At 43.8% G+C, this 27,247-nt stretch overlaps 1 protein-coding gene across 1 annotated transcript in view; it reads right to left on the reverse strand.

Moving 5' to 3' along the window:
• LOC122686919 (phospholipid-transporting ATPase IB) overlaps nt 1-27,247 on the reverse strand; it is a 442,214-nt gene that overhangs the window by 94,153 nt on the left and 320,814 nt on the right. The window contains exons 31-33 of the mRNA XM_043892282.1: nt 24,009-24,070; nt 22,390-22,446; nt 20,926-21,033 (exon numbers count right to left, since the gene is read on the reverse strand). Of these exons, the coding sequence (XP_043748217.1) occupies nt 20,926-21,033; nt 22,390-22,446; nt 24,009-24,070 (227 nt within the window). The remainder of the gene's footprint in view (nt 1-20,925; nt 21,034-22,389; nt 22,447-24,008; nt 24,071-27,247) is intronic.

Here is a 27,247-nt window from a genome sequence, read left to right on the forward strand (position 1 = left end):
GTTGGGAAAATCCCTGGAGGAGGAAATGGCAACCCACTCCAGTATTCTTGCCTGGGAAATTCCATGGACAGAACAGTCTGGCGGGCTGCAGTCCCTGGAGTTGCAAAGAGTCAGACACAACTGAGTGACTAAGCACGACAGATTGAGGAAAGAACATTATCCTCATGTCCTTATGTCATACTTATAAATGTAAAGTTTTGATCGAAATAAAACATGTACCTAACAGAGTGCGCAGACGATATGTGTATACTGCAAACGGGCTTTCATTTTTGCAAAACAAATACTGTGAACACAGCACTCTGATGGAAGCCCCCAGAAACTCAGCAAACAAGTCTTCAGGCCTCTCCCATTTCTCACTCCTCCTCCACCCAAGCGTAACCCCTGCCCTGACCTCTAACACCACGTTTTTGAACTTTCTACGAATGTAATCACACAGCATGGATGTTTGGCGAGACCACTTGGATGTTAACGGAGAGTCAACCACTCCATGGGAAAATGTTCTGTCTGCCTCTTGACTGGGTGTTGTCAACAGCTGAAGTGGATGCCCTTTGCTTTGCAAAATGGGTTCTATAATATAATAAACAACCTGTGATGTCGCATCTGTAAAGCCTATGGAACACAAAGGGCCTGGCAAATGGAAGCCTCCTCATGTTTTTCTCATAATTTTCCACTTTCATGGCAGTAAATCTCTGATAGTCCCACTAGAGGAGGCCCTGAGTCTCAGAACATTTTTCCTACATGCCGCTCAACAGCTACCAGATGTGACAAAGATGCCCTGGGCTGCTGCTTGGCACAGATTCCCCAAGTGGCCAGGGAGGCTCTCTGCCCATGAGGTCAAACCCAGGGGGTCCACCCCTCTCCCACGGTCAGCACCCAGCACACGTGGAACGTGTTGGGCCATCACGGCGGCAGCTGCGTGTAACTCCCTCATCTGGATTCAGGAACCTGTTGTAAAAGTCAGGCTATGCTTCCAGATGTGGCCTAAAATAGAGAGACCAGAGCGTGGGACAATGTCCAACAGTCATTGCGTGTAAAGCCAGGGCACGAATGCCCTCCTGCTATAAACACACACAAAGCACATGCAGTCAAGTCCAGCCAGAGCCCAAAGTCACCAAGTCCAGAGAATCTTCCAGAATGAGAGCGGATTGAGATTTATGACCTAATTTTCCCAGCATCACTTTAATTCACCATCATCTCCCATGATCCAACGTCTTTGGAGAGGGGTGTGATAGGGTTTGTATTAGGTAAGGTAGAAAACATGGCATTGTTGATTAATACGGGTGCATAAACACATAACCTCATCTCAGAGAAGACGTACCACTACTTGCCAGTTTCAGAACTAGCTACTATAATAGAGAGAAAACTCCCTTCAGAGCAAATGCAACTTGAAAACAAAGGTATATGCTAGAGGGGCAGTAATGTGCTGCTCTGGGAGGCTGCTCTCGTTTTTCAAAAATTAAATTTAAAAAAAATATTATTTTAAGTAATTTATTATTTTTATTAATTAAAAAATTTTTTATAATGCTGTGTTATGTTGGAGATGGCTCTCTTAACTTAGACATTTCCAGTCCCTCTTTGGTAGGGTTTTCAGTTTCTCTCTGGAATTTTGAGTCTTCAGTTCCCTTTGCTTTTCCTGAACAAACCCCTTCCTTCAGTAGAAATCCTGGTTATTACAAATTAATATTGGATTACTCAGGGTGAGAGAGGTTGTGTGGGTCTAGGTAAATAAACACGCCATCGGGGCAAGCATGGAAACAATGCCCACGGCTGCGTCAGAGGCCAATTTTCAGAGAGGAAAAAGCACCTCAACTCCACAAATACCCTGACTGAAGTTCCCTCCACTCAGGCTATGACTTCTAGGGAACAAGACTACAGAATCAACGGAAAGAAAGTAGATAATCAGACACAGACTTCTCTGGGTTAGGGCTAGACTACTCAGGGGTTGGTGATGTTTTCTCCAGTTTACCTGGAGTGGCCGACACGGGAGGGGGCTCTCTAGCTTTTCAAAGCAGCTTCGACAGAGCCCTCGGAAACCCAGTCCAGTATTCCTGCCTGGAGAATCTCCATGGACAGAGAGGCCTGGCAGGCTGCAGTCCACGGGGTCACAGAGTCCGATATGACTGAAGCGAGTAAGCACACATGGGACGAAGCCCAGGGCCAAGGGCTCTCCTCGCCCCTCCAGAATCACTCAGGGTCAAGTTCCATCACCCAGTCCCCCCTTCACCGCCCCCCACCCCTGGATAGGGCACAGCACAGGATGGAGACTCGGGGCTGGGGGCGTTCAGGAGGAGCCACCTCTGACCACTGCCAGCCCATTCTAAGCCAGGCCCTCTCCTGAGACCCCTACCGGTCCAGTGAGTGAGGGATGTGCACACACACTCGTCTGCAACAATAATGATAACCTTTTTTCATAAATAAATGACACAGAGGACTCAGCGCACAGAGAAGGCAGGAAGCCCTCTGGGAGGCAGTGGCAGGGAGGCAGGCTAAGGGGCTAAGGGGGGTTGTGTTTGGGAGGGTGACCGGGGCTGAGAGGGGCCCTCAAGGCAGCCCAAGGTCAAATCCTGCCTCCCTCCCTGACTTAGCAACCACGGCAGTTCCTCTGCTTCACCAGAACTTGGTTTCCTGCCTAGGAAATGGAAAATGTAGTGAAGATTAAATAGTTGAAGCTTTCAATAAAGTGCCCAGCACTGGGTGAGCCCTTCTGATCAGCAAGGGCACCGAAGGCTTAAGAAAACATTTGCAGATACAATGAGAGAAGAATCTGCCTCTCTGGACAGCCACTCCTTGTTGAGTGGGGACAAGGAGTCACCAGTCATTACTAGCTGGGAAACAGATGTCTCTTTGGAACACACAGCAGTGAACGAGCTCCTACAAAGGACAGCACGAGAACCACCTGGCAATATGTAAGTGAGCACCTTGCCCAGCATGGCACGAAGAGTTTAATAAACACGATCCAGGGAGGACGGCTCCATCCCCCCAAACCATTCATGAACATCAAATGCCAAGAACCAGCCCTGTCAACGTTTACAGGTTTATGGTACCAAGGATGCTCTTGTTCTAAAACTCATTCTTCCCCTCCCTGCTTCTCAGGGACTCAGCTTTCTAAGGGAAGGGGCGATGTGAACAGGTCATTTATCTGCCAGCAGGCTGTGTGGGACCGGCCGCTGTCCCACTTATCTGAACCCCTGGAAATCTGATCTGCATTGATTTAAAGGAAGAGGAAGGGGCTGTCCAGGGTGTTTCATCTTTTCAAATAACTGAGGCGATCTCAGCTGGCACAGCCCTCTCCAGCTCCACTTGGTTTGGCACTTAACGCTGACCTGAAAACCTCCCTTGTAGGGCAAGACCATCTCTTCTGCATTATCTGGTGGTCGCAGGTCCACAGTCGGGTTTCTGAGGCGCTGGTCCCTGCATTCCAGCCTGAGCCCGGCAGGAAACGGAGCCTCTGCAGCTGCCAGCGTTTATTTACACACATTCCTGCCTCAAATTGAATTAATGAGCATAATTTAACTCAGCCGATGTCCTCCCCGCCCTCCTTCCTCTCTGCCCCACACGCTCTCGGGCGATCTTACTGGGATGGGACTCTGGTGGCCGGGATCTAACTCAGGCTTCTTCCCCTTTAATGTCCTACGAAACCCCTGGGACTCTGGTTACAAATGCAGACTCCAGTCCAGTAGTTCGAGACTAGGGCCTGAGATTCAGCATTTCTAACAAGCCCTCTCTTCAGTGACACTGGGGCTGTCAGTGGCTGGGGGCTGCATGAATTACGGAAAAACTCGCCTGCACTGCATATAATGATCCTTGTCCTCAGTGAGTCACCTGAAGGCAAAAGTGACCCCGTGAGCCTTCTGATAAACCCGACATAATGTAAGGTTTCTCAGAAGCGTGTCCACAGGGAATCCATTTCCTGCGTCTACCTTCTCTGTGTGTGCATAAATAACACAGAATAAGTCCTATTAAACCCCAAGGCCTATTAACCCCTAAACACAGCCATACGCCAATTCCAAAGCATAGGGGTTAGAGGAGTTGGAATAGGAATGCTGGGACCCTTAACTTTTACACAAAGAGCAAAAGGAACCCCACATAAGAAACTTTGGTGTGGATGTGGTTAGATGCAGGAGGTCTGTTTATTGCATCAGGCAGACCCTGGAGGAATTTCCTGCATGCCAAGCCAGAGTCAGAGTGCATGGAACTTTCTCTGAAGTCTGCAATGAAACCAGCAGCTCTCCTGTGTATTCACACACTGTCTGCCTTTGCTCGTTACTCCTGGCAAAAATCCTTCCGAATTCTACCAAGTGTGGAAAAGGATTAAAAGTGGGAGTGGGGAGAGAAACATTCCCCCAAGACAAGAGAAGGCAAATTAATATATTTCAAAACCACTGTCAATGTGTTGGATTTTGCTCTTCCTGGATACGAATACACGTAATGCCTCCAGCAATAAATATCCTTAACCTTGGACCCAGCACTGTTTGCCCAGGTCCACACACACTCAGCATTTGGCTGCTTCAAGAGAGAAAGCCCCACATGTCGAAATTTGTGCAGAAAAGTAGATTTGGGGAGCTTCTTTTTAGAGGAAAGATTGAATTTATCATGGAACATATTTCTTTGAGAAACTGGTAAAATGAACCACCTTTCTAACCAAACCACAAAGACTGCAAATTCCTTTGCTGGAAAAGTTGGCTGCTCTGTTGAAAAGATTAACTTATTCTGAGTAGTTTTAGGAGGGGGCATGCAGGAGTAGATGGGATTGCATTTTTCATTTAGAGAAACAGAACTTGTAAAGACACTTAGTAACTCTTGGGAGAGGAAAAATGGTATCTTATTGTGAAGATTCTTCTGGAAATTTTACATGAATTGATCTAAAGGTATTCTAGAAAGATCCTCACAATGCCTAAATTCTGCTGCAAAGCCAGAAGTCATCTCAAACCTTTCATTCCCACTTAAGGTCTCTCTGTAAAGACTAACAATAGGGGAGCAACTTCCCCTGGTTTTAGTGACTGATCCGCTCAAGTTGAAACTACCACTGTGTTTTAATTAATATGATGAAATAATGCTAATCGTATGTTTTCTCTTCTCTTTTTTTGGTTGCTCCTGATTTGACAGAATCCTGAAAAAACAGAGAAATTACACTTTTTAACCTGGTGGAATGTCTAACTACTTCATGTGTGTGCTTAGTAGTTCAGTCACGACCGACTCTGTGACCCCAAGGACTGTAGCCCACCAGGCTCCTCTGTCCATACGGATTCTCCAAGCAAGAATACTGCAGTGGGTTGCCATGCCCTCCTCCAGGAGATCTTCCCAACCCAGGGATTGAACCCAGGTCTCCCGCATTGCAGGGGGGTTCTTTACCATCTGAGCTACCAGGGAAGCCCTACTTCATGCAGAGCATGTTTGCCAAGAGACAACCATCTACGGATGAGCTGCTGGTTTCCCTTGAAGCGGAAGGAAAAGGAAATTCATTCTTTGAGTTCCTATGGACCCTGACAAGCTCTAGGTAATTATATGTCTATATGTGGTTTACTTCTGACTCTAGGATTATGTCCTTCTTGAGTTCTTAATGAGCACAGCCCACTTCCTAAACTATGTCTGAGGGGGCTGAGGGTCTTACAGAGTGATGTCAGAATTCACGGAGACAGATTTTGATAGAAGACACCCGGGCAAAACTGTGATCTATAAATTAATTTAATCTGACGCCACTACAGCAGCGTACAAAAGTTTAGAAAGGCACTTGCTCTAAGACACACGAGAGGAGACACCCCATAGAAGCAACCACTGACCGAGACCCAGAGTCAGATGGAAGAGCAGGGGGCGACCATGACAGGACATCAAAGGGAAAACCAAGAAGTAGCCTGAAAGAAGGCAGGAGGTATATAAAACTACCGAATATAAACAACTCTCTGTGAAACAAAGCAAAGCGACATAGAGAATTCACACACAGGACAGCTTCAAACACATCACTTTATCAGTTAGATGTTCATTGTTTAGAGTTTTGAGTTTTGGAAACTCATTTCACCCTATCAAAAGTTTGGGGGATAAAGAGGGTTGGGGCTCTGTGGATGACCTGGCCCCAAAATGCAACTTTCTAAAATGACTAACTCCATTTTGGAAAACTAACTTATGGTTACCAGTGGGGGGAACGATGGGGTGAAGAGATAGTTAGGGAGTTTGGGATGGACACGTACACACAACTATATTTCAAATGGATTACCAACAAGGGCCTACTGTAGGGCACAGGAAACTCTGCTCAGTGTTATGTGGCAGCCTGGATGGGAGGGGGCTCTAGGGAGAATGGATACATGGATATGTGTGGCTAACTTGCTTTGCTGCCCACCTGAAACTATCACAACATTGTTAATTAGCTACATTCCAACATAAAATAAAAAGTTAAATGACAACCCCTATCTTGGTAGTTACATAAAACTACTATATATGGAAGAATAAAGGACAAATTGCTTTTCTTAAAAAAAAAATAAGTTTTGGGGGGGCAAATGGCCTGAAATGGCCTCTAGAAGATGGTAACCCATCACTAAGACCTATGCCAGAAGAAGGTCTTAGAAGGTTTGGATAGAATTCACATTTGTGCCTTGTATGAGAATACTGCCTTTGTTCAATTATTCCACTAGATCTAAGCCATTGAAAACACTGAAAATCTAAAGGACCAATTTTTCTTTTAACAAAATGAGCAAATCCCCAAGTAGACAACTTTGTTAATTATCTAAAGTTGTTCCTTGATTTTACATTTCCAGTTCAAAACAAACCATTCTGGCATAATAAGCTGTTTTCTAAAATTGTGATCATCTCAGATTTTTTTAAATCTCATTTAGAATCAATAAGTTTATATAACAGAAAACTGCTGTAATGTTCTAATCCAATGTTTAATTATTTTTGGATCGTGGAATGAAGACTTTTTTTTTTTTAACAGCTTAGACAAGGGCTGCAATTTTATTCATTTAAAATGATTCAGTTGTCAGAAAGTAAAAAAAAAATGAAACTCCTATGCCCTCTATTTTCTTTCATTTCTAAGAATTAATTTTCCCACATTGATCATAAGAAGGTAAAACCCAGACTCATTATGTTACAGGACCTTTATTTATGGTCACCCTCATTCTTTCTTGATGCCATGTCTTGGAAAATTTCTCAACAACCCTGTAATTTCCTTTGGTGAAATTTTAAAGCCCTCTCCTTCCAGCCTCATTGCCCCACCTGGCCTTCTCCATCACACTAAGACTTCTCATGTCCTTCCCGTATCAATCACGCCCCCCTCCATCCGTCTGTTTCCCACCGCTGCTTCTTCTGGTTTCACTGGACATAGAAATCACCGTACCTACCGCTTTTCTTTCTTTTAATGAAGATGCTGTATTGGGTACAAATCAAACTTTTTACTTTCTTGTAATATCACTTTACATGACACTGAAATTCTACGTCCCAACGTGGTTCTTGGTGTCAGATCCACTTCAACTTTAAACCACAAGCCTGGAATGCTTCCCCTTTTGACTAAAGGCACAAACCCCCCAGAGAAGGTCTGTTTCTTCCATGAAATCATCTCAGATTTATCACAGGCCAGCTGCTAATGAAACTCTACCTATGACATTTTCTTGACCAAAACCTCCTCCCCAACTATGTGCTTGTATTTATTACTCTAAAAATAACCAATCCCTTCAACAGAATAATGAAAAGGCTGTCTGATCATGCTTTTGTTTAGAGAACTTACATTTCTGCTAAAACTATCTGTGACCCACTAACTTCATCAGTTTTATCTCCGGTAATAAAGCTGTTGGAAAATGACTAGCTTAGTACTTCCTTGAACTAGGTACTCAAAATTTCATCTCTATTCCACATTTACCTTTCCTTTAATATTTGCTCTGAAACAGCCATTTTCATTAAGTAATTAAACCTTAATATTAACCCTACACAAATACCAACATCAACAACATTTACCACAGATATCACCCATGTAGCTAAAAATTATTCAACTACAATTTTAACTGGAAGTGTTTAAAAATTTTTTAAATCTAGAAATCATTCTTTGGGTGGGAAAAATGTATGGTTCGTGCACTGGTTGTTTGAGCACACTTCAGAAAATGGTAAATTAACTAACCAATCCCTTCTTACATGCACATCCTGTGCCAGGCTATTTCCAAATGTTTGACTATTTGGCATCTGCTTTTGTTATCAATTCTATAAACAGATATTAAGCACCTATTACACAAAGTGAAATCCATTCTCCATTTCTACAGGAGAGGTGTTTAATTCTGCTTTATTAATCCATTCATTTAAATACTTACTGAATGCCAGGAAAAAGCAGAGGTAGGCACTAAAGGCATATTGAAGAGCGTTCACTTTGCTCATCAGCTTACAATTTAGAGGAAGAAATTGATATGAATTATGAAATCACATAAATATAAATTTTTGAAAATTGTGATAAAAATAACACAAAATTTACCATCTTAAGCCTCTTAAGTTCAACAGTGTAAACTATCTTTACATTGTTGTGCAACAGATCTCTACAGTGTTTTCATCTTGCAAACCTGAAACTCTGTTTCCATTGAACACAGCACCCCATTTCCCCTCCCAGCATCCCCTTCTATTTTCTGTCTCCATGACTTTGACTACTCCAGGTTCCTCATACAGGGGAACCGCAAGGTGTCTGTCTTCTTGGGACTGGCTTATTTCACGCAGCCTACTGTTCTCAGGATTCACCCATACTGTGTAGAGGCTACACAGTATTCCATGGCATGGACAGATTGCATTTGTGTAGCTGATTACATGTCAACAGGCACTTTGCTGCTCCTTCCTCTTGGCTATTGTGAATCTTGCTGCTTTGAACAAGGGTGTACAAATACCTCAAGATTCTGCTTCCAATTCTTTCAGGAATAAGAAGTGAAATTATGGGATCATGTGGTAATTCTTTAACTTTTTGAGGACCCTCCATACTGTTTTTTTTTTTTCAGTGTCCACACCATTTTACATGCCCACCAACTATGCCCAAGGATTCCATTTTTCCACATTTTGCCGGCCTTTGCTGTTCTTTGAGTCTTTTTAAACAGTGGCTATCCTAATGTGTATAAAGTATTATCTCACACACAAAGGTAGATTTTTAATTGTGCTAAGTGCAAGGGAGAGAGGTAAGTTGTGTTAAGAGAACACACACCTAGGAGGGTTTCACCTTGTCAAGGCCACAAGAAAAAGTACCTGCAGGAAGAAATGACTCATCAGAGGTCTGAATACCAGGTGAGCCCTAGCTCCGTACAAGGTAGAAACCAAGGCATTTAGGAAGTGGGGGCAGGAGCAATTTACACTGTGGGAGCTTAAACAGGGCCCACACAGGAGTGAAGGAAGGCCAGTGTGGGCGGGGCGGGAGTGGGCGCTGGACAAGCAGGCCTGGCAAATGCCCTATAGTTTTACCCTGAGCACACTGGGAGGCCAGGGGGACAACTCCATCAGTTTTCTGTTTTGAAAGCCACTTTGGCTGCAAAGGGCTTCCCTGGTGGCTCAGATGGTAAAGATTCTGCCTGCAGTGCAGGAGATCCAGGTTTGATCCCTGGGTGGGGAAGATCCCCTGGAGAAGGGAATGGCTACCCACTCCAGTATTCTTGCCTGGAGAATTCCATGGACAGAGGAGCCTAGCAGGCCACAGTCCATGGGGTCACAAAGAGTTGGACACGACTGAGCAACTAACATTGTCACTTGGCTGCACAGAACAACGGGTCTAGACAGGTTTTATTAAACCAGTCATGAGGCTACTCTACTGCAATGGTCCAGGCATGAAATTCTGTAGCACTAATTAACTGCGTGGGAGCAGAACTGGATGGAAGGGGACAAGGTAAGAGATGTTTAGGAGGTAGAAACAGTAGAGCTTGTATCCAGCACAATGATGTTGGAATGATGGCCTGAAACTCTAGAAGGAAAAAAAAAGGATGGAGGTTCATACAATCTTAGGAATTAAGAATCCTACCTGAAATTGCCACTTGCTGAACAAATTAACCCCCTGTTCACAACAGATCTAGTTTATTTTTGGTGGCGCTGGTTACTGTGACTCTATGACTCCTTAGTTGGTTGCCTCTGTGTGCATGCTCAGTCGTGTCTGACTCTTTGTGACCCCACAGACTGAAACCCACCAGACTCCTCTGTCCATGAGATTCTCCAGGCAAGAATACTGGAGTGGGTTGCCATTTCCTCCTCCAGGGGATCTTCCCCACTCAGGGACTGAACCCATGTCTCCTGCATTGGTAGGTGGATTCTTTACCACTGAGCCACCAGGGAAGTCCTTTCAGCTGGCTGCCACATCATAGAAAAGTGACCAAAGGCCTCCATCCTGACCTCTTCCATCCCACGTCCAGGAAGATGTGGCCGGGGAATTAGCCAGCACTTTGGGAAAACCACCTGAAGTCAGATCCAGGTTTCCTAAGTCTTGGTTTATACACTTTGCTTAAAGCAATTAATGAGCAGTGATGAACAGCAGCTCCAGGGTCCCCAGAGTTTCTTCTTTAGGGGAAACCTCCTGTAAGACCCTTTTCACTGCAGGTGACAGAGATCAAAGTCAGACACCCACACCATGCTGCAGAGGAAGGTCCTGGAGGCCAGGCTTCTCCCAGGCCCCAGTCTTATCTGAGCCTGGGCTTCCCACCTCTTAATCTTGCCTGCACTAAATTTAGTTCTGGAGCGTGAAACTGCTGTTTAAGAGCTGGGCTGTCCAATACATTAGTTGCTGTCCAGATGTGGCTACTGGGCACTTGCCATTGAGTCAGCCTGCCTTGGGATGCCCTCCAAGTCCAACATATACACTGGCTTGCAAAGATTTAGTGCAGCAATGCAAATTACCTCTTTAACAATTTCTTTAAATGTCAACTACATGTTTAAGTGATACTATTTTGGAAATGGTGGGGTAACTATATTAATAAAGCTAACAACCTGTTCCATTTCCCTTTTTTTTTTAATGGGGCTGCTAGAAAATTCAAAGTTATAATGTGTCTTCCATTATATTAATATTTCTATAGGACAGCATTGCTTAGGACCAAGTGACTCTGAACCATGTTGAATTGTTGGCTGCAGAGAGAAAGAGGCCCATCTTAGAAAAACTTCTATTTCCTTCCATCTCAGTTTTGAACAACCACTTCATGTCTTCTTTTTCTTGGTGGGGGGGGGGGGGCGCGTGGCAGGAGAAGGGCATAGGAAAGCCACAAAAGTAGGCAAATTCCCTTGGTACTCTGACTCTCCGACTGCCGACGCAAGATGCACAATAGGGAAATCCACCAGCTGCTTTTCTACAACATAACCAGTTTCCCAGAAGGGAAGAGTTCTCCTTACCTTAGCTTGACCCAGCTGATTTTATCCTTTGTGTCTGTAACTTAGTAATTTTTTTGTTAATTAGAACCCTTTTCAGAAGTAACAGAAAGCCAACTTGAATTGTATTCTTCTGCAAAAATGGGTATATATTGATTTAATGTATCTGGAAGTTCACAGATCACTCTAGCTTCTGGTAGAGCTTGATCCAGGTGCACACTCAATACCAGCATCTCTCACTTTGGCTTTCCTCTGTGCTCGATTCATCCCCAGTCTCTCTTGGCAGTGGCCCATGGCATCTCGAGACTGATGACATCCCTAATACACAACAAATGCAGCAGCAAGAGAGCTCCTCCCTTCCCTCTTAGTTTCTATAAATAATCCGTTAATTATCTCTAAGTGGCCTTGGTGGGACACCACGCTGTTCCTGAATCAATCCCATTGTACACGAGACAAAGATCCTGCTTGAGTAGTCCTAGGTGGTGGGTCCAGACCCAGAGGCAGAGCAGCAGTAGAACCAGCACTGTTTGAGTGCATGTTCTGAAAGAAGGGATGGGACTGGGGGGCTGGGACCAGAGGAGGGGAAAAGGGACATAGGGCAGGCGACAGGTGAGGAGATGCTGCCGCTGGGTGGAGTGGGGGAAGATGCCTCCATTTCTCTTTTTCTGTCTTTTGCCAAAGGAATGCCAAACACACCGGCTGGTTAATTCAATTCAAAAAGCATATGATTTCGATGAACATTTGATAGTTTGTAGCACCCTGAGAAGGACCAGCACATCCACATGTGCCCTTCATTCTGTTCCTATCCTTTATGAAGACCAGGGATCCCTGACATACTGTTGGTGGGAATGTAAACTGGGGCAGTCACTAGGGAGAGCAGTATGGTGGTTCCTTAAAAAACTAAAACTAGAACTACCATATGATCCAGCAGTCCCACTCCTGGGCATACATCCAGAGAAAAACACAATCTGAAAGGATATCTGAGCCCCAATGTTCACAGAAGCACTATTCACAATAGCCAAGACACGGAAATGGCCTAAACATCCATCAACAGATGAATGAAGAAGATGTGGTACATGTATACAGTGGAATATTACTCAGCTATAAAAAAAGAACTAAAGAATGCCATCTGCAGCAATGTGGGTGGACCTAGAGATTATGATACTAACTGAACTAAGTCAAAGACAAATACCATATACTATCATTTACATGTGGAATATAAAATGGATACAAATGAACTATTCACAAAATAGAATCATAGACATAGAGAACAAATTTATGATTACTCAAAGCAAAAGGTGGCAGAGTGGGATAAATTGGGGGAAATAAATACATAAAATATTTAATAGATATTTTTAAAAAACAAAGTTGGAGACAAAGGAGAACAGGGTGCTGGATTAGGATGGACCCACAGTACTATCAAGTAAGACTTTGAACTCAGTGACTATTTCCTCATAAGAGACGCCTTGTCCCACGCTAACGGCGTGTGTTTACATTATGGTATGTCTAAAATTTTCCATAATAAAAAATCTTAAAAATTAAGAAAAAAACACACTGCAGTAATTTTACTTAAAAAAATATGTGGATGAAAGTGCCCTACAGACATGGACACAGATAACCTAGACTTCTCTTTTCCTGCCTTTTGCCAAAGGAATGCAAAAAAAACAACAGCTGGCTAATCCGACTCAAAAGGCATATGATTTCGATGAACATCTGATAGTTCGTAGCACCCATGGCAACAACAGTTAAAGCTCTCACCTGCTTTAAGTCCTTCCACTATCTGGTGCTCTGGGATGCTGTCAATAAGAGCTTTGCATCCTCATTCACACAAAACAGGGAAACTTGGTACATGTATAATAGTGTGCTGAGATTCTGTTTTCTCTCTTCTTAGCCTAACCCAACCTATCTTCTCCTGCATGAATTCTTTATCTGCTGGTCTTTCTCAGGCACCTCTCTATCTCTTAAATAGAATAAACCTAAAGAACCCGGATGTTGGTGGGTGGTGGGGAGAACTACAGCTCTGGTCCCCAGACAGGCATCTCCCTTCACAGATGTTTGAGAAGAAGTCAATCCCTGCAGAGAACTTCAACCCCAGAGTTCCCCACGCACATTTCCACATGTTTGGAGAAAGGAAAAGTTCAAAACCACATCAAACATCCTCTGTGACCGTGGAGGATAAATATTCCAAACAAACAAAATCAGCATGTAATGTGTACTTCAATTTGCTGACAGATATTTTAAAAATTAACATCAGAATGAATGGCAAACGCCAACACCAACACCAGACCTTTAACCCCAGAGAAAAAGAACTCGCAATCAAAGTCGTCCAGTCTTGAATTAGCACACAGCATCCTTGAAACGAGAGGCCAAAATAAAACAAACTTCCAGAATGGAGAGAACGGCGCAGAGAGCAGGGCTAAGAAAATTTCGGCTTTTTATAATGTGCTTAGAAAAAGGCCATTGTTTGAAACTGGCTTGACTAGGGCTCATAGGCAGTTGTTGCTCAGTCGCTCAGTCGTCATGTCCCACTCTTCGTGACCCCATGAACTGCAGCCCATCAGGCTTCCCTGTCCTTCACTATCTCCTGGAGTTTGTTCAAACTCATGTCCATTGAGTTGGTGATGCCATCCAACCATCTCATCCTCCGTCACCCCCTTCTTCTCGATTGCTGCTTAAATATGAAGTATGTGTAGAAATTCTACATTTATATTTGAAAAATTCTCTGAAACTGCAGGTCAAGTCACGTCAGATACAATCTAAGAAAACCAAATTTTTAAGAAGTTTTTAAGAAGTGACTGGCACCTATTTGATCCCTGGTTTGCACCAAGCATTGCCCTAGGTGCTCACCGTAATGACAGTGTGTGGGGGCTCGTACCCTGAGATCCCGGGGACTCAGGAAGCCCCAGCTACCTTCCGCAGCCTGACCAAGCTGCTGGTTTCTTTCTTTCGAAGCCCCTACCTATTCATATGGCTATAGAGTGAATTATCAGATGAACTAATGCCAATTTATTATACACGTAATTTCACAGGCAGAGCATATTTACTTGAATGTATATTTTGTCTGGGACATAGTACTTTCTCAATAGACATCATCTGTTGTTACTCATTGGAAAAGACCCCGATGCTGGGAAAGATTGAGGGCAAGAGGAGAAGGGGCCAACAGAGGATGAGATGGTTGGATGGCATCACCGACTCGATGGACATGAGTTTCAGTAAGCTCCAGGAGATGGTGAAGGACAAGGAAGATTTTTTGACGTGGACTATTTTTAAAAAGTCTTTGTTGAATTTGTTACAGTATTTTTACTGTTTTATATTTTGGTTTCTTGGCCCCATGGCATGTGGGATCTTAGCTCCCTGACCAGGGATTGAATCCACACCCCACTTGGCACTGGAAGGTGAAGTCTTTACCACTGAGCTACTATGGAAGTCCCATATTATCTCCTTCTCATACTTGACAAAACTAAGGCTCAGAAATAACATAATTATGGCTCTTAAGGACAACTGACTTGATCGATTTCTTAAGCACGAGGCTAATTTAATTCACATCCCACTTTCACTGTTAGGATTTGCAGAGAATAGGAAAGAAGTTTGATTCGGGTCACATTAACCTAGACCTCAGTTGATCCCACAGACCCTGTAGGAAGCAGCCAGGATCCAGTGGGTGCTGGTCGCATTCCTTTAGGGGAAGAATCTGGATTACTTTGAGGGGCAAATGGATTTTATAAAGCACACTTTCTTCCTTGTTTGGTAATCAGGAAAAGAAAAACAGAAACAATTTGGCGTGACATATAATGACTTTGAAAGCCAATTTCTGATAGAACTCTTTTCTAATGCCTGAATTTTCTGATTTTTAGAGCCCAGATATTTATAGCCCTATATTTATAGTGAGAACTCATCTAGATAGCCCTGGTCAAGTGACTGTTTTTGATTTCCCTTTTGTTAGTGAAGAGCTTTTTGTTATAGTTTTCTTTATTTATTTTTCAGTTCTAGTGAGTAACTCAGACAGGGATTCGTGTAGGGAGCCTTCAAGAGGTAAACGTATATGAATGCAAAAACCCTGGAGGCCAGACACATAAAAACCAGAAAGTCCTTAACCTCTTAATTTTATTTCTATTGCTATTTTTTCAGATCATGCCATCTAGAAACAGCAAGTTCCTCCTTGGACGTCAGTCTTATTATTACACAAAATGCACAAATTGAAAACCAAAATGTAAACTGGACTTCAACAGATAATTTGGCCAAGTTCCACACAGAAGTACACTGTACAAAGAAGGTGTCAGGAAGTTATTTCAAACCAAGAGGCAAGTTTCTACTGATGGGACTTCCTGCCTTACCGGGATGACCATGTCTCACCCTAGTCAGGCCACAGGCTCCTGAAATATGTTATTTAGGAAAAATAGGACCAACTCTATTCAATATCGCTGTATTAAAAGATTAATTCCAATGAATTTACGATATTCACATTAGGTGTTTCTGGGATATTATCATCTAAAACACTCATAATTGCAACACTCAAGTAATTATTTACAAAATCTTTAAACAAATCTATAAATACCTAAGTCTGAGTAAAATAAAACTTGGGATATTAAAGCCTTATGATTGCTTTTTAAAAATCACCTGTTTTCTTTGTTGCCCTTATACTTGCAAACATAAGAGAAAGCTCCGTCCACAGGAGGCTGACAGCTGCCTCTCACTGAGGCCAGGCAGCCCGGGGCGATGCTCCTGGGGGGGCCTGCACTGGGGGTGGCCTTCGAGGCTGCTGCACCTGCTGTCTGGACAATCGCGTAACAGACGTTTGCTGGTTTCGGTCTCCCTATTCCTTCTCTCACCGCAGCAGTTTGATTCTGGAGCTGGCATCTCTCCCAGTGGTGAACAAGTCCAGGCAACCTTACCCACTGTGCATAAGAGCAGACCAAGTCTCCAATGGGCTTCAGGAGCAGACATGCGACTTTGCCAGGAACCCCAGTGAAGGTTTCTTTGCATCCCCCTTCAGGGTTCTGAGCCATGCACGACAGCATGGGGTTGGGGACAAGCTCCCCACTGGACTGAGGGGTGGAAAGGCTCCCTAAGGGGCTGGGTTCTTCCAAGAGGGCCAGAATGGGATATGAACTGGGCCCCTCAGCAAAGGCAGGAGGGAAGGTGGGTGCTGGGGACAAACAGCGGTGTCCCAAGCCACAACAGTTAACCTGAGGACATGGGTTCTCCTGGCCCGCAGGCCAGCCTCGGCCTTACACAAACATTCTGGAATGTTCTGAGCAGAGATGGCCCTTACCTCAGCTTCTCGGCGTACCTCTTAACACCTGGAAACAAAACCCCTTTTTTTATATTTATATGGAAAATGCCTGCGCCTGATACCTTGCTCAGCTGCAAAGTCCAGAGAAGGCCAGCACGTAGGGAAGATGAGGAATTAATCGCTTTCATCCAAGGATGGCACTGAGGCAGCCAGACCCACTCCCCCTTCCCGTTCACCCTTAGTCCACTGGGATCTGCATTGTGTATACAAAGTGTGTATATAAAACTCAAAAGTAAACCCGTTCCTGGGTTTGGATTAAAAAAAAAAAAAGACTGCCCTCTGCCAGAAGCTGGCTGGAGCCTGGCACTGCAGACGGAGTTAGCGGTTTGTCGGCTTTGAAGTGAAGGTTTCTTTCCCTCTTTACTAGCCATGGAAAGGACTTTAAAGGAAAAGCAAGGAGCAGTCGGCGAGGAGCACTTTTCTCTGGCAGACAAGGTAATGTCTTTGGGTAAAATCTGCTGCTTAGAGCATGGGGTTGAGAGCAGACACCACATCACCTGCTGGCGCTCATGGGCCCACCGCTCAGAGACGCAGGGCTGCTGCGGACATTCAGACGCCGTCTTCTCCAGGAACCCCCAGCGCTGGCTTAAATGTCAGGGGTCACATTTTAGGTGCGGTGAGCAGGGGTGCTCCAGCTTTAAACAGAAGAATAGCCTGGAGATTTATCACAATTCAGAGGCTGGGGCTCCATGCTCAGGGATTCTGATTCTGTGTGTGTGTATTCCAAGTACATATTTTTTTGGTGGAGAAAGAGGTTGTCATTTTAACAAGCAGCCCAGATGGTTCAAATGTAGGTGGTCAGTGGACCCTACTAAGAAATTTCACCTCAAGAACCTATAGAATGTTGAAAATAAAGTGAAAAAGAACCCATAAAACGTTAAAACTCTTTAGTCAAAAAAAATGGGAGTTTAAGTCACAATATTCCGATCTATAAAGGCTTGAGGAAATAACTGATCAGTGAAAGATCAAGAAGAGGAGGCATGTCTCTCAGGTAATTCTATTTTGACTCCTGGTAAGAAATGCCATTTGCCTTCAGAGACTAGTTTAATTTTACGACTCAAAAGAACTGCGTTCCATTGCCAAAACCTGACTGCCCATGACCTACAAAAAATGTTTATAAAAACCACTAGAAACAATCTTATAATAATATAACAACAATAATTTTAAAAATGCAGTCTTTTTTCCAGAATACCATCACCCGAAAGCCTTCGCCAACCATCTCAGCCAGCTTAAGCTGCTGTAACAAAATACCCCAAAGTGGGTGGCTTCTCAACAGCAGGAATGTATTTCTCCCTGTTCTGGAGGTTGGGTATCTGAGGCCAGGGTGCCAGCCTGGCTGGGCTCTGGTGAGGGCCCTCTTCTGGGTGGGAGATGTCTAACTTCTTGCATCTATTTTTTTCCCTCTCTTGCTGTGTCCATCAGGCATTTTTAAAATTTGAAGGACAGATGACTTACAATATTGTGTTAGTTTCAGGTGTATAGCAAAGTGACTCAGATATATATATTTTCAGATCCTTGGGTTTTCACACAGCAGAGAACGAGCAAGCTGTCTCTGAGGTTGTCTCTCCACTCATCTGATCTCTAGTCCCTCCCCAAGGCCCCACCTCCATGTTGGAGAGAGGGTCAGGGCCTCAGCACAAATTTGAGGGGGGCCCAAACATTCAGTCCACAGGACCAGCATAGCACCAAAGGGATGGATGTGACTTGGCCATATTTTCAATTTCAAGACCAGAGATAAGAAATAGTCCTTTCAACACAGACTATGGATTATCCACCCAGCAGCCCCTGGACATGAAAACTACAGTAAAATTGCCTTCCACGTCTAATGAAAACCTCGGACTCAGCCAGTGACGGGCGATTTCAGAACAACATCTTTTGCCTCATGGAAATAGACCAACCAACCTAAAAGCTGAAATGATGTAGTTTATGTTTAAAAAAAAAGCTTTTATACCTAAGCGAAACATGATTTAATATTACAAATTCCTTGCTCTTGGATGACAGGAATAGCTCACTGGTTTTTTTCCAGAAAGTCCCCAACTATGGAAATTTCATCATTACATTGAACCTTTGAACCACACAAAAGAACATGCAACTCGGACTACACAGTGAATGGTCCCTCCACATGTCAAAGGTCAACCTCCTGATGAATTGGCGACCAGCCCAACTCACGCACATCTGAATTGGGTTACGGGAGCCAGTGAACACAGAGGGGTCACTGGAACATCTCTCTGGGGAGGGGCTTTCAAAGGAGGGGTCTTTGTCAACCAGTCACCTGTCAGCTGATTCCATCCTTCCGCTGTCATTCTCCTCTAATTTAGAAGATTGTCCTCTGCAGTTGGCTGCTGTCCCTTTTATCATCCTCTGCCCCAAATCCCCCCAATGAAATGTTTATTGGGTCACACTCACCCTTAACCACAAGGCAAGAACATGAAGCAGATACTTTAGGCTCCAAGCCTTACCCAGTGATCATCATTATGGATAGTTTTCTTGCTTAATTAACCCATGCATATGGAATCTAGAAAGATGATACTGATGAACCTATTTGCAGGGCCGCAATGGAGATGCAGATGCAGAGAACAGACTTGTGGACACAGTCGGGGAAGGAGAGGGTGGGACAAATTGAGAGGGTAACATGGAAACATATACACTACCATATGTAAAATAGACAGCCAGTGGGAATTTGCTATATGATGCAGGGAGCTCAACCCAGTGCTCTGAGACAACCTAGAGGGGTGGGATGGGGTGGGGGGGTGGGTTACAAGAGGGAGGGATCATATGTATACTTATGGCTGATTCATGTAGATGTGTGGCAGAGGCCAGTACAATATTGTAAAGCAATTATCCTCCAATAAAAAAATAAATTCAAGAACAGAAAGAACTGATTGAAGGGTACAAAGCATCTTTGCTGGGAAATGCTTGTTTTGCTACACAACGATCTTCTTGATTCATTCACTGCTCTGTAACTTCTTATACCGCTTGGATTTGGGAAGGACCTGAAAAGTATGTTACATGTTTGTCCTGGTGCCTTATAGGAGGCAAAGCTGTGTTCAGGGACACACAAGTCGCCCCTCTAGGACACATCCATCCTGCTCAGCACCTCAGAGGAGGTCCCAGGCCCCCGAGGGTACATCAATGGATTCACCAAGTAAAACTGGCAAGCAGCCCACCCCGATAACCTCACAGTAAACAGTTGCCAGGCGTATATCTAGACCTGGGAGACCTGAGTTCTGGTTCATTCATGCAGAGTAAGTGAGGTAAAGATAGCAGCCTGATGTGCCATGCATGGGCCTGCCCCTATAATACATCAGTGTGGGGCAGGAGCCAGAAGAATCCTGCAACCCACAGCCCTCTCTTCCGATGCTTGGTTCTGACCAGAGACACCCTCGTGCAAATCTGGGGGGATGACCCAGAGCAAACCTCAGCAGACCCAGCGCATGCCCCCTGCGAATAGCTGCCCAGGCCCTGTGGTGTGCTCCGGGCCTGGAAGTGGGGACAAAACAAGGTAGGCCTGGCAGGTAGAGTTGGGGAGCAGACTACAGCTGGGGTGCTTCCCCAGCACCAGGACTGCTGACCTGGACAAGCCCAACCAGGGACAGTCAGCAAGGAGACCTCCAAAGGGGTCTGAATGCAAAGAGAACAGGGAATGCAATGTCTTCCTTCATAGACATTCTGTGTCCCTTCCCACAAATCACATGTTCTCTTATAAACCCTGAAACATTTCCCTGGAAAGCAAGTTTTACAGCTTCATTTGTAAACTAGGGGGTTTGGAAGCCAGGGCTTTCAAGTTCCCCGCCAGACCCCTCCTGTGGGATCTGAAGATCTTAAGGCTCCATGGCAAACACTAGACGGAGATAATATAAAAGATGAAACAAAATACAAACGAGCATAAAGGTCTTCTATCTCAGCCTCTCGATGAAGAGATGCACAGTGCGAAATTCTGGTTAACTAGTGATCTGGTTCATAAGGTGGTTAGATTTCTCTTTCACAGGTGACATTGTCAACTACTCAAAGTATTAATAATACCACTATTGAAATTGCAACCAATATAATCATGAACGACTCAAATCATCTCCCATTTTCCATGTCTGTGAACCATACACCTGAGAACAGAATTCACTGTGGAAATGCAGATGCGCTGGGTAGGTCAGAGGAATTATGTCAACAGTTTACCTAACTGTGAACATTTCAAATGCTGTTGCTGTGGCCTGGACAACCTCTTCCAGGGGCTCTGCTGTGGTTTGTTTCCCACCAGATTCATGTTGACAGAAGCAGGCAACACCAGCCTGTCCTGCAGTTCATCCCCACCCTGAGACCCAGGACGCCCACTGACAGTTAGTGGCACTGACCTGTCCTTTCATGTCTGGAGCGATGGGAATGGTGGGCCAGATGGTCGAGTAGATGCCAAAAAACACCAGCCAGATGAGCATGCTTCCCCAGACGGCCAGGTGACTGAACTGCAGGAGGAAACAGACGCTCATCAACAGGGCCATCTGCGGGCCTGGGAGCCACCTGACCGACCCCGCCCCACTGCAGGAGCCCTTGGTCCATGACACTTTTCTTTATGGAAAGGTTTCTATGAGTCACTGGTCATTGGAGAGTTTGATCTTTCTCATTTTCTTGTCTCAGAGCATTTAACGGTGAATTTAAGTAACTAGTGACCCCAAACCACTCTGAAGAGGAAAGTGCTTTTTGCACCACTGCTGATGGTCCCCTAGACCCACCCCATGGTGCCAGCAGAATCCCGCCCGTCCCTTACTGGTGTGCATTCCAACCTGGTCTGAATAAACAAGGCCTCATTCATCTAGTAAGAGGGTACTGGACAGACAAAACGACCAAGGTCATTTTATTTATCATTCTGAGACTTCAATTGTTCTTTTCTAAAGAACTTAAAAAGAAATCTGGCATGGACATATATCTTAACAACACCACTCTGAGCATCTACTGGGTTGTGAATTTCTTCTCCTTTGTCCTCTTAATAGGATAATCCTTGACTTCCTCCATGATCTAATCCATCATGAGCCTCTGTCAGCTTTTTAAAAAATCTGACCACAGCTCAGTGCCTGCTCTAACCCCCAGGCTAAGCCACCATCCCCCATCACCTGGCTTCATTGTCTCTGTCTCAATTCTCTGCTTCCATATTTACCTCCCACCCCTCTCTTACGTAATCAGCACAGAATTAGAAGCCTTTGTAAACAGCAGAGACAACCATGAAACATTGGCCATAACCCTCAAGAGTTGGAGATAACTAAAAATGCCCCAAATTGGGGACTGATTAAATAAGTGATGGGATATTGATAAAACTCAATCCTCTTTAATCATGAACTACGACTTTGCAGAAGCACATTTTAAAGCATGTAAAATGTTGATATATTTTTAAGTGAAAAAAAGGCTACAATACTCTATGTTCTGTAAAGCTTCATCTTATTAAAATAAATGCACAAAGTCTAGAAGATAATACAGCAAATGTTAAAAGTAACTACCTCTTGGTGGTAAAATTATGGAAATTAAAAATTCACCTTTTTGTCCTGTATTTTCTTTGTATGTATATATATATATATTTTTATAATGTGCATACATATTTGAAATGAGCTGTTAATAGCTTAGAGTTGTATTAAGAGCCTAGCAAATGATTAGGGAATTTTGGATGGCAAATGTGCCCTGATAAATATCAAACCACAATTTTTAGATGCAAAAATTTAAAGTCTGTGGCTTGACATTGCTTACCGTTTTCCTGGGTTTTAAAAAGATACTATGCCACAAAAATATCTATACTGGATAGAGAAATATTAATAATTCTACAGAAAACTTACTTTTGTCCAAGCTGTCGTCTCCAAACCAGCTTTCAGACAAACAGTAACAACAACATACTGTGAAAGAAAGAGGAATTTGGGAAACGTGTTATCCTTGTATTTTCAACCAGGAGAAACCCCACATCCTCCCCAGGGGCAGTTTCTTTCCAGCAGCTGGACTTTGGAAATGCTACCTTGGGAGCTAGTTTCCTGGGGGTAAGTTTTAGGAAACTTACAGGCAGGTTTCTTTTAAAAAAGGCCTTACTTTAGTGATTGTCTTCTCATAAGTAATATTACTCCCCCCTTTTCTTTAGCTTGGAAGATTAGGGAGAAATCACCTTCTCTCAATGTAGGGTGTTGTTTTTTTTTTTTTTTGCTTGTTTTGATTTTTCACAAGTAGGTGTGAAATGTTCATGTAAAGACTGAGGGAAGTCTGTTGATCCCTTGTCCTGAAGTCTGAACTTTACACAAGTGAGTGAGTGAAGTCGCTCAGTCGTGTCCGACTCTTTGCGACCCTGTGGACTGTAGCCTACCAGGCTCCTCCATCCATGGGATTCTCCAGGCAAGAATACTGAAGTGGGTTGCCATTTCCTTCTTCACGAGATCTTCCCGATTCATTGATCAAACCCAGGTCTCCCGCATTGTAGGCAGACGCTTTATCCTCTGAGCCACCAGGGAAGTTCCCACCAGGGAATTTTGCATAAACTTCACTAAAATACAAGGTAAGCATTTTACAACCATTTTGAGCTTGTTGTTGTGCAATTGCTAAGTCATGTCTGACTATTTGTGACCCCATGGACTACAGCACACCAGCCTTCCCTGTCCTCCACTATTTCCTGGAGTTGTCTCAGATTCACGTCTATTGAATTGGTGAGGCCATCCAACCATCTCATCCTCTGTCATCCCCTTCTCCTCCTGCCCTCAATCTTTCCCAGCATCAGGGTCTTTTCTAATGAGTCGGCTCTTTGCATCAGGTGACCAAAGTGTTGGAGGTTCAGCTTCAGCATCAGCCCTTTCAATGAATATTCAGGGTTGATTTCCTTTAAGATTGACTGGTTTGATCTTCTTGCAGTCCAAGGGACTCTCAAGAGTCTTCTCCAGCACCACAGTTCGAAGGCATCAATTCTTTGGCGCTTAGCCTTCTTTATGGTCCAACTCTCACATCTGTACACGACTACTGGAAAAACCATGACTTTGACTATACAGACCTTTGTTGGCAAAGTGATGTCTCTGCTTTTTAATATGCTGTCTAGGTTTATCATAGCTTTCCTTCCAAGGGGCAAGAGTCTTTTAATTTCGAGGCTGCAGTTTTTTAGTTCGGTTCAGTTCAGTTCAGTTCAGTTCAGTTGCTCAGTCATGGCCGACTCTTTGCGACCCCATGAATCGCAGCACTCCAGGCCTCCCTGTCCATCACCAACTCCCTGAGTTTACTCAAACTCATGTCCATTGAGTTGGTGATGCCATCCAGCCATCGCATCCTCTGTTGTCCCCTTCTCCTCCTGCCCCCAATCTTTAAGGAATCTATAATATATACTTCAGAGATTTGAAATAATGATGACAAAGACCTTATACAAAGGGACAGAAAGAGAGAACCCACACACGTGCCATTTAAAAAAGATTCAATAAACAGGCAAACTTACCGTATAAACGATATTTCCAACAAATAAATAGTCTGTGGCATGACCATTGGCCAACACAGTATCTGAAAAACAAAGAAGTTACAATTAACATGTAGAGCGCTGCAGTCTGTTTTACTCAGAATGTAAAAAGAGAACTTTAGAGACATTTACATTTGTCACATCATCTGTGATTCTAATGCCTCCTCTTTCTAACTCTGAATTTCTTCATCTTACATTTTCTCCAAATGAAGCAAACACACAAAGTCAGGTTTCCAACAAACCAACCAACCAACCAACCACTTTTCATACAGATTAAAATTTCTCTTTGTCTATTAGAAGAAGGAATAGAATAAAACCATATTAATCTATCTCTGGGTTTCCCTGGTGGCTCAGTGGTAAAGAATCCATCTGCCAATGCAGGAAATATGGGTTCAATCCCTGGGTTGGGAAGATCCCCTGGAGAAGAAAATGGCAACCCGCTCCGATATTCTTGCCTGAAAAATCGCATGGACAGAGTGGCCTACAGTCCATGGGATCAGTCACAAAGGGTCGGACATGACCAAGCAACTAAACAACCAAAAAATCTATTTCTGTGGGTGCTAGTATTAGACAGTCTCTGCGTGTTCATTTGCCATTTGTCTTTAATTTTTGCTAAATTGGCATTGTAGGCCAGTAGCAGAGATAACTATGTGATACAAAATGAGTCCACGATGACTGCACTCAGAATTCTGGAGGACATTCACTACTCATGCTCTCCATCAACTTCTATGTGAATTACTGGGAGCCTGTAAATGCAAACACTCAATGCGAGATGCCTGGACAATATAACTAGGATGTGAAGCCTTAATTTTGTAGCTTTTCCATTTTCCAACGTACATAATGATCACTAAGACAGAAGTGAAGGGAAAGTCACTCAGTCATGTCTGACTCTTTGTGATCCCATGGACTATACAGTCCATAGAATTCTCCAGGCCAGAATACTGGAGTGGATAGCCTTTCCCTTCTGCAGGGGATTTTCCCAACCCAGGGATCAAACCCAGGTCGCCCGCATTTCAGGCAGATTCTTTACCAGCTGAGCCACAAGAGAATTATCTAGTTCAGGTCAGCTAGCCTGCTGTGAAAAGTCTGGTTTTTACCTTGAGGGTTGAAAACCTGTTTTAAAATCAGAAATGGTTTATTTGAGTGACACCACCAATCTCCTTCTATTCTTTCTTTATACCCAAATTAGACCTGTGGCCTATAGGCCAAGTAAACAGGGATTTTCGTGTTCAAATTTCTAACCCAGTAGCTGTTGTACATGTACATTTGGGCTCATCAATTTACCCATCTGTTTGTTGAAGAATCTGACTCATGAAAGTATCAAAATCTATTTAGTTTTGTCAAACACCATAATGACAAAGTACATCACAGGTAAAATATGATCGTCATGGGACCCTGGATCCAGCCACAGGGTGTTCCCTTTCTCCTGAGTCCTGGTAAGAAAATTGGTGGATAAGGACAGATGAATCCTCAAAGAGACATCACGGGCTGTGTTAGCTACAGACCTAAACTGAGAGTTTCCAAACTACCTCCTGTTTGTTTTAGCTCAAGATGGATTTCCTATTCTTAGTCTTGCCCTCTGAGTTCACAAATGAATAAAAGACATTTGATTGAGATGAGCAGTGATCTGAGGGCCCTGAGTTCTACCTACACAAAACCCTGATGGAGTCTGGAGAAAATGCTGATCAGATGGAAGACTTAGAACGGCTGGGAGGCTAAGCTGAAAACCAGGTTTACAATTATGGTTTGACAACTTCTGAATTTCCTTTCGACAGTAATATTACAAAGGCTGGTTGACTCATGTGCTAAAAGAAATTAAACATACAAAGCATTTATCTACATATGGAGGACTTAGAATGTGCTTCATACTTCAAGAATATACACTTAATGAACAGAAAACTGTTTGTTAATTCTACACTGAAAATAGAAATTACGTTACTAAGCATAAGACAGGCTCTGTTCTAAGCACTTTACCTCCATGAGTATGCTTCCTAATATATGTAATACTAATAGATGACTATTAGCATTGCTAATACACAACACTAAAATACCTAACACTTCTTTGATGCTCCAGCAATGCTATGAAATGGTAATATGACCTGCATGTTTCAGATGAGGAAACTAGGGCAGCAAAGAGAAGCTAAATGACATGTGAGGCCATACTCTGAGTGAGAAACTGTGAACTCTGGAAATAAGACATTGTTCTCACTAACTGAGAGAGAGAAATGGACCCCAAAGTGCAGAATCTCTGCCACGTGAATCTCACTTTTATTTCCACCTTATTTCTCTCCTAGAAAGTTCCTTTCCCATTAGGTGTTGGTATTTCAAAAGAATTCTTCTTAATCTAGTTATTTTTCCCCCTGAAGTTGTCTTCTTTTATTCTTCGGGGCCCATTTTCCCCACTCAGTTGGGGGGCACTGTCCCTGTGATGGGAGGGTGTTCGGCAGCCTGCCTGGTCTCCATCCACAGGATGAGAACAGGACCCACTCCCTGGTTGTGAGCCGGTAGTATCCACCACCAAGTTGTGACAACAAAAAATGCCTCCAGACACTGCCAAGGTCCCCTGGGGAACATTCCCCATGTTGAGAATCACAGTGTTAGAGGAAAGAAAACAGAGGAGCTGGAACAAATACAGAGAACACACCCTGAAATAAGAGTGGTGAATGAAGGGGACGCCCCTCGTCTGTAGTCAGGCTGAGGAGCAGAGTATGTTAGGACCTCACAGCTCACACCATCAGGAGAGAAGTAAGGTTAGGCCTTGGTACAAAGAGATGGAACTGCCATTGCTTGATGGCCTTTAAAGGGGCAAACCCTGGGATCACCTCCAGGGCCGAGACCTCACTGATGGAGAGAGCATCTCCATGGAGACGCTTAAGACCATGGACCACCATGCTGGGAATTTGGCACAAACTGAAGAAACACGTAGTGAAACCCAGGGACCTCTTCTAACTGTAGCTTCTAGAATTTTATAAGGCGTGCATTTCTACCTTGCCATGACAGTACAATGCTACTGGCATTAAATAACTGGCTTGCACCTGAGTTCATCTGAATATACTTAAGATTAGTGAAGCCAAGATAACCCTACTATTCCAACTCATCATTTTTCAAGGATAACTCAACACTGCGTTCTAAGTTTCTGCTTAGGAAAGAGCATCTCCCAGCCCAATCAAAACTAATACCATCTGGGAATAATTCATTCCTTGAATGAGAAATTCCCAAAC

This window comes from Cervus elaphus, chromosome 30 (assembly GCF_910594005.1).
Source record: "Cervus elaphus chromosome 30, mCerEla1.1, whole genome shotgun sequence".
Lineage (NCBI taxonomy): Eukaryota > Metazoa > Chordata > Mammalia > Artiodactyla > Cervidae > Cervus > Cervus elaphus.